Raw genomic sequence first — 14,149 nt, forward strand, 5'->3', positions numbered from 1 at the left:
TTAAGAACTGCAAAATTAATATTTAATATTAAAAAACTTGGAAGTACCTAGAAGAAATGTTAGCAGGGGAAGACACAACTGTTGAAACAAATAGTACACACTCTCCCCCAGACCCTTGATTCCCATGATGAACAGAAAGCAGAGGCAACACACTATTTGGTATATAAAGGTCCACACAAACCATTTCAGAAGTGAGCAAACACATAGGCTGCTCTTCTGTCCCTCCCCACCCAGGCCAGCTGTTGGGAAGAACCACAGCTGTGGCCCCAAGCTTAGGTAAAGGACAGGACAGATGCCGCATTTTTCCCCACTTCACCTTCTCCTTAGTCTCCGCTGCCTGTAGGCACATTTCCAAACGACAAAGTCTTTATTATCTCTTACCGTATGTAAAAGTCTAGGTAAAGTGCGTGTTCTAAAAGATAGCTTGCTTCTTTCTAGAATGCTCTTTATGGTCTCAGCCAAACATCATTATAAATTGCCCTCATGAAGCTTCCAAATAACACAAACCATACCATGTCAAGTATATTTTTTTTAATGGGCACAGGGAATGCCCAACAGACCTTTTCAGTCATGAATTCCTTGCTGCACATCTCCATTACACGTAACCTCACTCCCTGCCCAGGTAATCCTAGCATCCTTTATAGACGCTGTTTATCTGCTCCTTGAGACCTCCACAATTATAACTCGCTATGTTGGGGGAAAGGATGTGTCAAGCAACAAGCAAAGCAGCTGCAGCAGCATCATTAATCACAGCTTAAGTTGTTGGTGACCCAGACACTTCACTTATTAATTTTAACTGGGGACTGAGTTGAAAAAGTTTAAATAGCAGAATTAGCAATGAGGAGTCAGCAACTTTGCGAAACAATGGGGAGTGTGAAGTGATATATTAAATCCTCAGATGAGGAAACACTGGCATTGTCTGATGCTTAAAATTCTCAGAGCCCATGGCAGCCCCTGTAAATGGAGGCCAGGTATAATTTAGGTTAGCAAACTCAAACTCTATTTCCTAGAACTTGAGTATGAGCTGATCAACAAGCATCTTCAGTTACCTGATTTATCTCTACGTTTAAACATTTCAGCTGCATGCCTAAAATATTTATGGAGCTATATTCACTACTCTGGTTTATGAGTTTATTGAGAAAGGCTGTCAAGCCAGTGTATTTGATTAGTTTGCTGTGACAGCTGAAGAGGTAATCTCTCAAACACGCAGCTAACAAATTATAAAACCTGACTTCTGGAAATTATATTCACATGAATAAAGTAGATGTTGAATTCAGATTCACTAAATTGTGATAAAACCAGCTTTGCACAAAACAAGCTTCCATTCAAATGTCTAACAAAGCTTTCAGATTAAAAACCACACAAACAGTATTTAAAAACCTCTCAGCTTTGTATAAGGAAGGGTTAAGTCCTAACTGAAGCACTTTTGCTAATGAAAAACTCATTCTGGCTTGCACAAAATCCAGTTTGACACCATCCTAAGGGATAACGTCCAAAAATAGATGAACTCAAAAGCCAGCATTCCATAAACCCTGATGAGGTTTTTATGAGGAAGATGTCTAAGAAAATAATCCATGAATCAGAAGAATTTCTAATAAAACTCTTCACACATAGTTGAGTGGAGCTACTTGAATCTTTTTCTGCTCCTGAGCATTTCATGGTCATTTCCAGCTAGTGGCCAACATGAGAGCTGGACAGAGTGTTTAGTGACCATCATCACCTGACAACACTTAGGGAATTTGCCAGCTGAGTCAGACATTTACATCAGTTTTCACTACAGAAAGAAATAGCACCACCTTATTAGTTGCTAAAAGTTGTTGGCTACATCAGTGGGCTCAGGAACTGAACTGTCACATTGCAAGAGGTGAAGGAAGTAGCTACCACTGAGTTGAATTCAAGATGTCTTCTGAGTAGGCCTGCAAGTTTTTGGTAATTTAAAGTCTTCTGGACTTTCCCACTGCAATTTCTACACACTGTCCTTTATTAAGGAGACAACAGGATCCAGCTGTAAGAGAATTGTATTTGAGGAACAAAGGACAAGAGTACATAATAAAGAGCACACTTCTGCAGATGTAGTAATTTAGGGCTTGTAAAATTTTACTTGTAGAAATGTAAACTACATACTCACTTCGGGTGTCTGATGTCTGGAAGGGAACGATTCAGAGAAATTTTATCACTCACAAAGATATTAAAACCATTTTCCCTGTATGCCTGGTCCACTCGCTCTGCATCAGTCATTGGGTAAGGTTTTCCCTGTTCTCCGTTTCCTATAGATAGGCAGAAAGTAAACATGCATCATTACTAATTGGTGCTTAACTGGACAGAAACTAATCCATATATCCAAAGGAAAGAAGTCATCTTATAATCCTTTGAAAATTCTTTCATTAGTTTTGTGCTCTATGTCATATTTAGCTGGGTCAACCGTGTCAACCTAACAATTTTATCTGATAAGCTGTTTTGCTACAAACCACTCAGCTGTGCAAGTCATGGAAGTTAAGTCTTCCTTCTAACATCAGAAACAGATGAAGGGACTATGGTAGCACTGGGGAGGATCTATAGAATGTTTTTTGTTTCACTGCAGGAAGAATACATATGGTTTGACTACCTCATCACTGTTGCTTTTTTCAGGACAGATGGATATGTATATTTAAAAACCTGAGCTCTTGCACAGATGAGGTAGAGCCCTTGCAGACACACCAGTGTCAAGCTGTGATGTTCAAAATGGGCCCTTTTATGTGATGCAAGACAAAACCCAAAACTATGGAATAAAACTTGCATGAATGTTATAATCTAGAACATTTTTCTTATCCCTCTTCTTCCTTTCTGGATCTCCCATTTCTGGGAGAGGTACAGGCACACATTTAAAAAAAATCAATATGGCACCTGTCCTAAAAATATCAAGACGTTACCAACATAATTTCACCTCAAATTTGTTATTGTAGAGTTGGGGGAAAAGGCTTTAACTGGGATTAACACACAAGAACTGTTGCATCATGTCAAGAACATCACCTTGACCCTGAAGTTGAACATGCTGTTCTGCACTCAGCCTACCAAATAAAATCAAACTACGTTACAATCTGCATTAAAACTTTTTTATAGTAATCTTACATACCTACACGCTCAGAGTCCCTCCTTATAGCTTCTTTGTTATGCCAGTCCTTTTTCCTTTGTCCATCACCAAAGTGAGGGTCTTTCTTTTGCCTCACATATGATGCCTTTTAAACAAAAAATTGGATATATTAAATACAAAATACGTGAAACCTTTCTTTCACACCCTCCCCTTCCTATAAGAGGACATTAAGCATCTTCCTTAAGGTAAGACCATCACAAGCAAGTAGTTTTTACCCTGAAATGGGCGAGGAAGTAAACTTTGCTTGCCTCAGAACAGTACTTTATGTATAGCTGTTAAGTGATATTTTTTTCAGGGCACCATCATGTATGCAGACCAGTATTCTTAATCAGGGAATCTATTAAAAATTCTCATTTTCATTTTGAAAACATCCAATACATCTTACATCCTATTTAATTAACAATAAAGCTGTAATGGGAGACCTACTGCAGGATCATTATTAATGAGCACACTACTATACCTGAATAAAATCAAAATAAGATTTAAAAGGTCATCCATTAAGACTCTTGCTGTTCAACTTAAAAGCAAATTTTACACAAGGCATGAGCCTGCACTGAACTCAATTAGAGCTCCTCTTTTCATGATGTTGTTGTTGAAATTCAAAAGCAATGGGTGCTTTGGGAACAAGTTAGCAAATGAAAGATGTGCTGAATTCAGGATCAAAGAGACTATGGTGTGTGGAAAGAAAACCATGATACATCTCAAACAGTGACATCCCCAAAATCCAAGGGAAATATATATATAATATATTTAAGTAGCTTTTAGGGTCAAGAAGAAAACATCTTCTCTGAGAATGGCTTTTCAATTATGTTGTAATATGCTAGTAGAGTATAAATGCAAGTAATTTGTAGCATCATTATTGCAGAATAGTTACACAAAGAACTTAGTGGTTTTTCCCTTTTAGTTCCCTGTGACCTGCAGAGAGAACTCCACAGGCTAGAATTCCTAGAACAAAAAAAAAGCTTCCCTCCTTGGAGGGCAAGAGGTTTAAAGTCTCAGTAATGGGTCAATCAAACCAAACCACCACCAAAAAGCAACAGTTAGCATAGTAACCTTGCAGGGTTATCAGGCATCTTTGGCATCTGGGACACAGACGTCATTTACCTGACTAGTTAAGTTACAAACTCTTCATTTTCATGCCTAGATGTGTCTTGGAAAAATAAGACATTTGGACATTTTACTTGTTATTCCAAGGCACTACACTTCAGCCTGATGCAGTTCACCTCACTGCAGTCTGGCAAATGAGCTCTGGTGAACCTTGCTGTGAAGGTTTTGCAGATTATCCCCATCACATCACCTCTCTTCTACAACAGCCAGCAGGAAGGGAGCCCTGTGTATTAGCTTACAAAACTGTCAGCTAAGACAGGTCTCAGCTAAGATGTCAAAGTGAACTAGAGTGGCTGAATGCAGGTACGTGCTCTGCTCCACCTGCTGGCTTATGGGTGGTAACCCTTAGCAAAGGAACTGCATGAAGACCTTGAGCTGTGTTAGTTGTATTACCATGCCAAAGGGTAATAAACCAGTGGTCTAAAAGTAACAGAGCTCAATCCGATTAAAAGCTGGTCTGTGAACTATTAGAATGTATTTTTTTTTTCCCCTCCACATAAGGGATTCTAAATCAATCTAAATCCTTCCAATCATGGATCATAAAATGATTTACACTCAGCTTCTTGACATTTTGCAGACAGTAACATATGTGGCAGAAGTCAAGTTTCATCCATGAAACCAGACACTCAGTTACCCATTTCAATTAACTAACATCAATAATCAGAGCATTCCCCTTCCTGCTCCCTGCAATTTAATTTTATTTTCACTGAAAGAGAGCTGATAGGCACTCAGAATGGACAAGAAGTCAGTCACACAGCTAGTTCATGATGTGAACAAGTATTAGGGAACTTCCACTTGTGTCACCTGGAGCTAACAAGGATATTCTCTGAAAAATACTTATGGTGCAGGAAGATGGAAGGAAAGAAACTCTCAGGGCAGCATGGGAATAGCAGGACCACACTACAGGATGGAACTAACAGCGGTGAAAGCCAGACAACTGCCAGAAAAGGCCAGTTAGCAGGGAAGGACAGTTACACCCAGAAGCGACCACTTTACGAAAAATCCCAGTAGAGCTACATTTAGATGGTGTACTTGATTTCTTTCATTTACCCCATGATTCTTCAGTTTTCTTCATCTTCGTTACCTGTTATTTTATTTTCCACTTTGATGAAGTTATATGAATCAAAAGCAATAGGTCATTTTTATGTTGTTAATTACTGTCCCTTTAGCCCATCAACTCTACTCTTCCAAATCCTTACTTCTGTTCAAATACAGAAACTGCTAGCGTACCTTCCTGAATTTCACTCTGCACCTATTAGGACATAAAATGAATTCCACCACCAGCAATCCAATGTATCAGTTCACCTCTAACTACACGTGTTGGAGACTTGCGTTTGCTGAGGGCAAGAGGTTTCATCGGCAGCACTGCAAAAGCCTCACCGATTCCCATCATGCCGGAGCAGGTAAGCACAGCTCCAGAGCAGCAGAGAAAACCAGCCAGAAACCTAACATTTGCTCCTCTGCAGGAGGTTGTGGCTGCTTTTGCACAGCAGGTGCGAGCAGAAGAGGTTTGAGATGCTTCCTCTGAGCGTGGTGAGCCAGGGCCAGGGCACGGCAAGCCAAGTCCAGCATCTACCCATGGCTCTGTCCCACCAAATGCTCACGCGAGTATTTTATGCAAACTCTGCCTGACTTTCACTACCTCGTGCCAGCTAACATGAGCAGGTCTGGATGACAGCTAGGTGACAGACAGAAGAAGTAGCAGCTTGGTTATTTTTGGAGTAAAAGGGATCAATTTTTCAGGACCACGAAGCAGCCACCCTGTGCTACTGCAAAAGTCCAACATATCTACTTGCCTGGCCCACCACAATGGCTTCTAACTTTTTAGACAACATGCCACCCTCCTATTCATCCCCACTAAATAACCCCCAGGGCACACTACTGTTCTGTGAGGTTTTTGTCTCTGTTTTGCCAGATCCCTGCTTTGCCAGGCCTGCTCACCGGCCAGTTTCCTCTCCAGGATATTCCCCTGCCCTGAGAAGTCCTGGAAAGCTCTCACAGACCAGAGCAACTCCTTGCCAGGAGAGTTCTGCCAACTTTCTGAGAACTAGGCTTGTGCACAAGTGTCATACTGGGCACAGGAACAACTGGCAAGTCTTAATCCTCAATATTTTAAGTCTCTTTTGTCTCTTGTTTGTAGCACTCTGGACTGAATGAGCATACCAGGAGAATTGTTTACGACGCCACTATCCCTTCTGCCATTTGCTGCTGTTCAACACGCGCAAACCCCTTACAGCAGTTACTCTAGAAATCCCACCCACTACTGAAGAGGAGAGCAGTCCAAGAGTGTCTAGGGACTAGACCTAAAAGGAGAAATGCACAGTGCAACTCCGAGCCTCATGACACCCGCTCCGCACATGGCAACCCAGCACCCTACGCTAAGTCCCTATGAAGTGACCAGGGGAAGTCAGGCACACTGGAGAAAAGAGAGGAGAGAGAGATCCACCCCCAAAAAGACATCCCAGCTGCCTAACAGGACACTGGTAAGAGCATTTTAAATCCCACCTCTTCTTGGGACTCAGTCAAATTAAACTAGAATTGCAGAGGCACCTCCCTTCCCTCTCAACTCTGGTCTGAATTGTCCCTTAGAAGATACCCGACCACTGCTGCAGGTACTTGTGTGGATTGATCTCCTTTCAAAGTACAATAAGGGGATGAACCTTGAGCTGCCCTCCACAACAGCTCTCAGGAGATGGGAAACAAGTTCAAAGCATACCCCAAAGGATTCACACCAACATCTCCAGCATCGTCTGGAGGGAAGCCACACCACTGGGCTATCGGCTGTTTCAGGAGGGGCATCTCACGCCATTACAAAGCTGTACCACCAAAGCAGCCAATGCTCGTCAGGCCAAGCAGCAACGTAAAAGCCATTAGAAAGAAGTTCCAGCCATCCCTGCACAAGGTGAGCACCCCCAGCCTCTGGGCTAGAGTCACCCTTGTGTTTGTGCGCTCGATATTGGACAATGTGAACAGGGAAGTAAATTTTCTGCACGGCTTCAAGCCATTCTTCAAAGAGGTCAGCAACGTGCATTTAAATACCCTCAGAGCAAGCAACAACCTGACGCAAGCAATTTAATCACTGTGATACTGAGTAAAAGCAGGCAATAGCACGCCATCCTCCAGTGCTGTTCAAAAAAGGAAAATAAGAAATGACAGAGACTGGCACTGTATTACGTACAGAGCCCAAATCGGGCAGGTGGACAGCAGAAAGTCTAGTAGATAGACGCATTACTTCCCCCAGTACCAAATAAATTCACGCATGAAAACATCTTCGAGCTAGGCTAAGCTAAACCCTGTCTAGGCCACAAGTGTCAAGAGAAAGACTTCAGTAATTTTTAAACTTTAAATTAAGCAAGAGGGGAAACTATGGACTACACGCATCAGTTATTCAGACCTACTGAAGTGTAGTGTTGGAATGTGGGGGCACACGGAATAAGAGTTACCGATCCTTAAGTCCTGTATAGAGCCCGTTCCCCAGCTCTCCATCTTGGAGACTTACAAGGACCGACTTTTCTTCATGCTGGCACCATCAGTGAGGACTGTGTAGGTTGACTCGTTATCTGTTCCTCTGCCTGCAGTGCTCACGATGTTACTGCCCTGTACAGCTAAAGCCAAACGCGATTCACACGAGATAAACACAACATTAATCTCCGTTGGATCGACATGGCTCTCTAAGTAGCTTTTAAAATCTTGAAGGCTAGGCATAGCTGTAGATGGTCAAGACAGACATGCTGCATTCTGGAGCTTTTTTGGTCTTGGGCAGAGAAGTTACACTATTCAATTCAATTCAGAAATGCTCCATTAAATTTAATGGGTAAATGTTAAGGGGCTAGAATATTTCTAACTGCATCCCTTAGAAGCAAACATATAATGCTTACATTGGTTTTTCAGGTTGCTATTAAAATACCATATCTGAAAAGTCTGCTGTGAGTCACTGACAAGTTCTGTCAACAATGTCTGAACATTAATTTTGAGGTGACTTCAGTGCTAGAAAATGAATATCAGCATCTTTGCTTCAGTGAACTTAGCAGCACCCACGATCCGCGTAGCCTCGAAGGGAAGGTGTAGCTGTAGCAGGCTGATTAGCATCACATTTCTTGTCAAGAATCACACTTTCAAGACCAACTTAATTTCAGCAGACTACCAAAAAACGTCAGTGTGAACAATAAAACACTGCCTTCCCCCCCTCAACTGCAGTTTTTCTGCTCATGTCATCACTACTAGCAGAGCAGTGTGTAAAGTTGTGGGCAGCATGCCATCATGGGCAGAGGGAAGATACGCACATACGCGCTCAGTCTCCTCATGAAAATGGGCAGGTTGCTGACATCGATGTTATTTTGGAAGCTCCTTCTCTCCCCCCCCGCCTTTGTAAAAGATGCCCAAGCTCTAGAAACCCAGACACAGCACAGAGGGACCAGAATGTTGCTTTTTTTAGTGGTTTCCTTCAGGGATGCTGCATGGGATTTGATTCAATTATGCAAATTACATAACTTGATGATACCCCTTCAACAGACACTCTAGACTATGATATCCAGGCAATCTGCAAAACACAGCAAGTTTCCTAGGACCGACTTTTGCTTTAACTATTAAACAAGCATGTCATTTGCAGGGAGCTATGCCTTAACTGTAACACTGTACTTCATGTAAATTTTCACTTTTATCCTAATTTGCCATTAATTCTAACTGCATAGCAGGAGGCATAACATTTTTGCCCAAACCCCACTGGTACATCCCCCCTTATCTGCACTTTAACCATGGAATACAGTGACCATTGTTTGAACATTGCAGTCACCAGTGCTGCACGGCTAGGGCAAATGGGCTTTATGGATCTGGATTTCTATCCCTATAAAACAGGTCAGCAAGGTTACAGCCTTTGCAATTTTCTGTTTTGCTCTACCTCGCCTTCTATTTTGCAAAAATCTCTTTGTTTTTGAAATGGTCCATTGTAAACAGCAATGCAAAAAGGAGATTTCAAAGCATGAAGGGCTCATTGTGATCATCTAGTCAAGCTATGTAAGTGCACAAGCCATTGAATTTTATCAATTAACTCCTACAGCAAGTCCATAAATTCTATTTCAGCTCAAGCATCTTTTCTTTTCCTTAAGAACTGGAAGTCGTTTACCACTAAGGAGTGATTACTTCTCCAGCAATATCTTAGACTAATCTCTTGCCCATTTCCATCCTTCATTTTTTAAAAACTGAAAATGAATTGAAGTAGAAAGGCATATAAAGCAATACATTGAAAATGGATTTAGACAGATTGCTAGAAATAAGCCCCTTCTGTTGTCTACCATGCTGTTACTTAACATGCCACCAAAGCAATTGATCAGCGTTCAAACACCAAATGTACAAAAATGGAATTTTAATTTTTTGTTTAATCATTATTTAGCGTGCTTGGCCCCAGCCAGAATAAAAGAAGGGTGGATGGAGATGTAAGCCAAGTTTTCTATACACGAGGAAAAAAAGGATTTGCTGAAGTGCATATACTAATCTGTACAGATAATGCTGTACAGATCTCAAACCCTGTTCAGGCATTTCTTTCGTCTTTTTTTTTTTTTAAACCAAGGAGCTATGATCAGACCTAATAAATTATGGTCTTTGGAGACAGTGTTAAAAGGAGGCATCTGTTCCATCCTAGGCTCTTCATTTATCCCAGCACCTCAGCAAGTATCTTGCATTTATATCCTACAACAAGATGCCAAAGATGACAAAACAATCAAAGATGACAAAACAATCCAGAAAAACAAGAAAAGACAAAGCAAATAGAAACCATTCCTCTATTTATTAGGTGGACTCAGTGAAAGACTCAAGAGCATGCACTTTGGGTACAACCTAGTTGTCACAATCTGTGCCACAGGAAAGCAGAAATAAGAAACATCTATAGCCAGCTTCTCTTCAGTCTTCCAAAACCTAGAGTACCCGAGGGCTTTCAGAAGGCAAGAAACATGAGAGAAGCCACATCTGGCAGAAAGCAGGAGAAATCCTCCCTCTCACTGCAGCAAGGTTCCCAGGTTCTAATGATCATGGGACCATCCACACTAAATGTAGGTAACTCTTTCATAAATAAATAGATTTCAAGTCTTATTGCACCATGAGGAATAAAAATCTTTTTTTGTTTCTCGGAGATCTATTAGCATGTGTTGAACAACAAATTGGTACAACACCTGTGCAGCACAAACAGCCTCCATCCTTCATACTGGCATGAAAACAGCTGAGACTTTCAGATGATCTAACAAAAAATAAAAATATCTCCAACATCAGTTGGAGGCATTTGTCCAGGGTCAGGAAGCTGAGTATAACCTTGGTCAGTCAAAGCTCTTCATTTACTGGAACAGGAGATGGCATACTACTAGAAAAAGCAAGCTGCTAAAAGCCTGTTGTGCAATCTATGTGAGTGTTTTCAAAAGGTTAATTTTTGAAGCTATTTCAGTGCATCAAAAATTTAAAAGCTACATTAACATAATCCATACCTTCAACATTTCAGGAACTATTAAAAGGCAATGCAGGACTAAATGGCAGCACATCATGTGGGATGATTAAGTGCTTTCAAAGACAAAACAGCCAAGTACGCCTTCACAAGAACCAGACCTAGAAGTTTCCTGCATGATGCTACCTTGGGTCATCATGCTCTTTCCCACCTGAAACACCAGTCATATTGAAATCCACATGTTCAGATTTGTGTTTTTCTTTGAGAAAGCCACACTTTGAGGTATGAAAATAACCCGCATGCTTCCTTCAGAAAGCAGAGCCACAACTGCTGTGGGCACTCCAAGATAAGTCCTGAGCCCATGTCAGCTAATTAAACCACAGCTGGACCAGACCCAGCCACTGAAGGGATCAGTGCCTACAGACCCAGAGCAGGGCCTTTTCTGCAGAATACCCAGGGACACTTGGTAGCTGACTGTAGAGCTATTAAAAAAATATGTTCCTTGCAGGACGCCAGGCATGCAGCTCCTTGGTGGACAGGACAGCCTACTGTTTAAGTATTACCCAATTTTAGCCGACTCTCTATTTTTTAATGCAGAAAGCTTTTTGTATTAAGTGCTAGAACAGTACTTGCTTGAACTGAAACTTTCCCCCCTTCTTTAAATTCCTTCAGTTAACAAGTTTTATTCAACCTCAGTTGATGAAAATCCCTGAGCACAAACAAAATTTTATCTAGCAAAAAGTCCTGGTTCATCAGCTGATTAAAGTCTGAAGACATCAGCTGACGACAGCGATACGACATCCAGCTTAGTCGTCTATCTCTACCAAACACCTTACACTTTGTTCTTCGCTTACCTTTAGAAATAATACCACGGTCTTGCAGTGTTTGCTGTTCTAAACTTACCGTTTGACTAATTCAATCCAGGCCTCCGAATGCACAGTGCCTTCCCAAAGTCAGCACAGAGCGCCAAGCGGTGAGCTCATCCCTGGGTTTTAGCACACCTTGTGATAGCACAGCTGTTTCAGCCTCAGACTTCTCTTTCAGCTGTCAAAAACCCAGCTGGCCTAGTTTTAGACTTCAGAACAGGACTTGGCACTTTAATTTGCCCACAACAGCTTTCTCATCTTTTCTGCTCACCAAAACGCTTACAGCCCTTCCCATCTACAGAAAGGCTCCGTTTCCCACATAGTGGCACGTCTCGGGGATCTGCTCTAAACTGTGGAATAAGCTCCTGCGGGCATTTAGTTGCATCAGAAACCTCATTTTCTCCCTCAGGCAATAAGCACATTTCTTTGACCTTGCTTTAACATACAGCAACACAGTATAAAATTCCCAAACAAGACATCAGTCCGTGGGCTACCCTCCGGTTGAGATGGAGACACAACCCGTTGCACACCCTGCCTGAGGTACGACGGCCAGGAGGGGCTTTGACAGCAAATACTTGAAATACGAAGATGTAGACAAAAGTCGTCTCTGAACAGCCATCCCAAATGAGATTAAAGACTTCCCATCCCTCCCACTTTCCCTTTCTGCTTTACATGCTTTCTGGAAACTTAAAACTAGGTGAGCTCTTCCCAAGGAACCAACATACACGTAATATTTTATCACATGTTCAAGAGCTGGTTTTTGACCACAACTCCCAGCAGAAATCCAGAGATGAACATTTTTTTTCACAGCGTTTACTGCTATCTGAAGCTGCCTTAAATATAAGCCTTATATTCACAGAAAGAAGAGTGAACAAGCGGATTTGGAGATTAATTTAAGAAATGGACATTTGAAGCAGAACCCTCCAGATGTCTGCATATATCCACGCTCCATTTAACAGAAGCAAACGGCACGCAAGCTGTAACGGTTTCCTATAAGGACATACTTCGGAGCACCTTTTCTGAAATCTGATTTACCAGTTAGACTTACGGATTATGCTGCATACGCAGAAACCCTTAACTAACGTGCATTAAGATTTAATAAAAATGCAGGCTATAAAAACCTATTAATTCCATCATTTCCATGAATTCCCTGTACTCAAGCTATAAATTCCCAATCAGATTATAGGAACGTTAAGCCAATCAAGGACTGCTCAGATGAGCACAGCTTCCAAATATTTTGAATATTAGCAGAGAATCACACCATATATCATACTAGCAGAAATCAGATACACCACAACAAACATCCCATATGGCCTCAACACAGAACTACTACACACAAGTGAAATTCACAGCACTTAGACAACCAACACAAGTTTACAACTAAGCTTGGTGCTGCATGTAGGTGGACCTGGCAATCGTGTCACTGCAAATTTGACTTTGTTCAGTTTACAAAAAAATTTCAGCATTTACAACTATTTGAATGATGACAGAACTAGGACAGTTTGTGCCTTTCATAAAATGGAATCTACCTGGATGGCACCGGGTCCTTGGGAAATGCTGGTGTAACTCCTTGTGTAAGCTGGTATAAAACAGGAGATGGCTGCTAGTGCTCCAACGATCTCCAAAGCGAGGACAGGACAAAACCTACCCACTAGATACCCAAAGGAAGAGGTCTAAATATTTATAAGACTGACAAATCAAAAGAAAACCACTCAATTTTGGGACTTTCCATATGTGCAAACTATACTACCAGGATGCCTTGCACTTCGTGATAGAGAAAGGCACAAGTAAGACAAGAGGCTGAGTTATAACAGGTTTTCTGAGGTAGGATGAGCAAGGCAGTTTGAAAACTTGCCAACGGTTACAGTTCATAATAGCAAACAGAAGTGATCTGGGTTTTGCCTGGAAAAGCTGGCAGAGCACTGTAAGGTATCCATAAGAAGAGCTGCAGCGGCCTTTGGAACAGCTGACAGTGTAGACCAGATATTTACCTTTCTTCATGGAATTTGGGCTGATGCCAAATTTATTCAAGCAAAATTCAAGGGCACATTACAGAAGTTTGATGCCCTGGTGAGGGGATTTGTCAGCACGTGGCTTCAGAAAGGTTAATACCACTATTCTGAAATGCTCCAAAAAGGTAAAAAAAACCCAAACCCAACCCAACATTTACTGCTGCTGAAAACTATATACAACTCATACAAAATCTACATGACAGATATGACTCAAAAACTGGAATAAGAACTGTAATTCCCATTTAGTTGTCTGCCAGGTACTGAGATTTCCTGTTTCGTGTCAGCAGAGTGCTTCCTATAGCAAGCTGCATATCAAGCTTAGAAATTGCCTTTTCCCTAATTAATTTTGAAAGGTATTAGAAAAAAGGCTGTATTTTAGCTTTTTCTTGAGCCCTTATCCATCTTTAGGAGTTACACATAAAATTATAAAAATATCTCCTATCAGAAATTTGAAAGGAGACACAATCTGATCAAGAACAACAACATCATCTGCCAAAAAGTCAGACCCAAAACCAGAGGACGTCAAATCATCTACCAGTGGCGTTCACCTGCTAGTACAGGAAATAATCCCCAGACACGCTGTACCAGCTCATCTTGCTCAGCAGAT

The 14,149-nt window shown here is 41.4% G+C and overlaps 1 protein-coding gene across 1 annotated transcript in view; it reads right to left on the minus strand.

Moving 5' to 3' along the window:
- Positions 1-14,149, minus strand: part of GALNT10 (polypeptide N-acetylgalactosaminyltransferase 10) — a gene marked incomplete at its 3' end in the record, with an annotated part of 85,997 nt that overhangs the window by 40,061 nt on the left and 31,787 nt on the right. Inside the window, exons 2-3 of the mRNA XM_082006011.1 lie at positions 3,113-3,215; positions 2,129-2,267 (exon numbers count right to left, since the gene is read on the minus strand). Of these exons, the coding sequence (XP_081862137.1) occupies positions 2,129-2,267; positions 3,113-3,215 (242 nt within the window). The remainder of the gene's footprint in view (positions 1-2,128; positions 2,268-3,112; positions 3,216-14,149) is intronic.

This window comes from Phaethon aethereus (assembly GCF_964289735.1).
Source record: "Phaethon aethereus genome assembly, chromosome: 14".
Lineage (NCBI taxonomy): Eukaryota > Metazoa > Chordata > Aves > Phaethontiformes > Phaethontidae > Phaethon > Phaethon aethereus.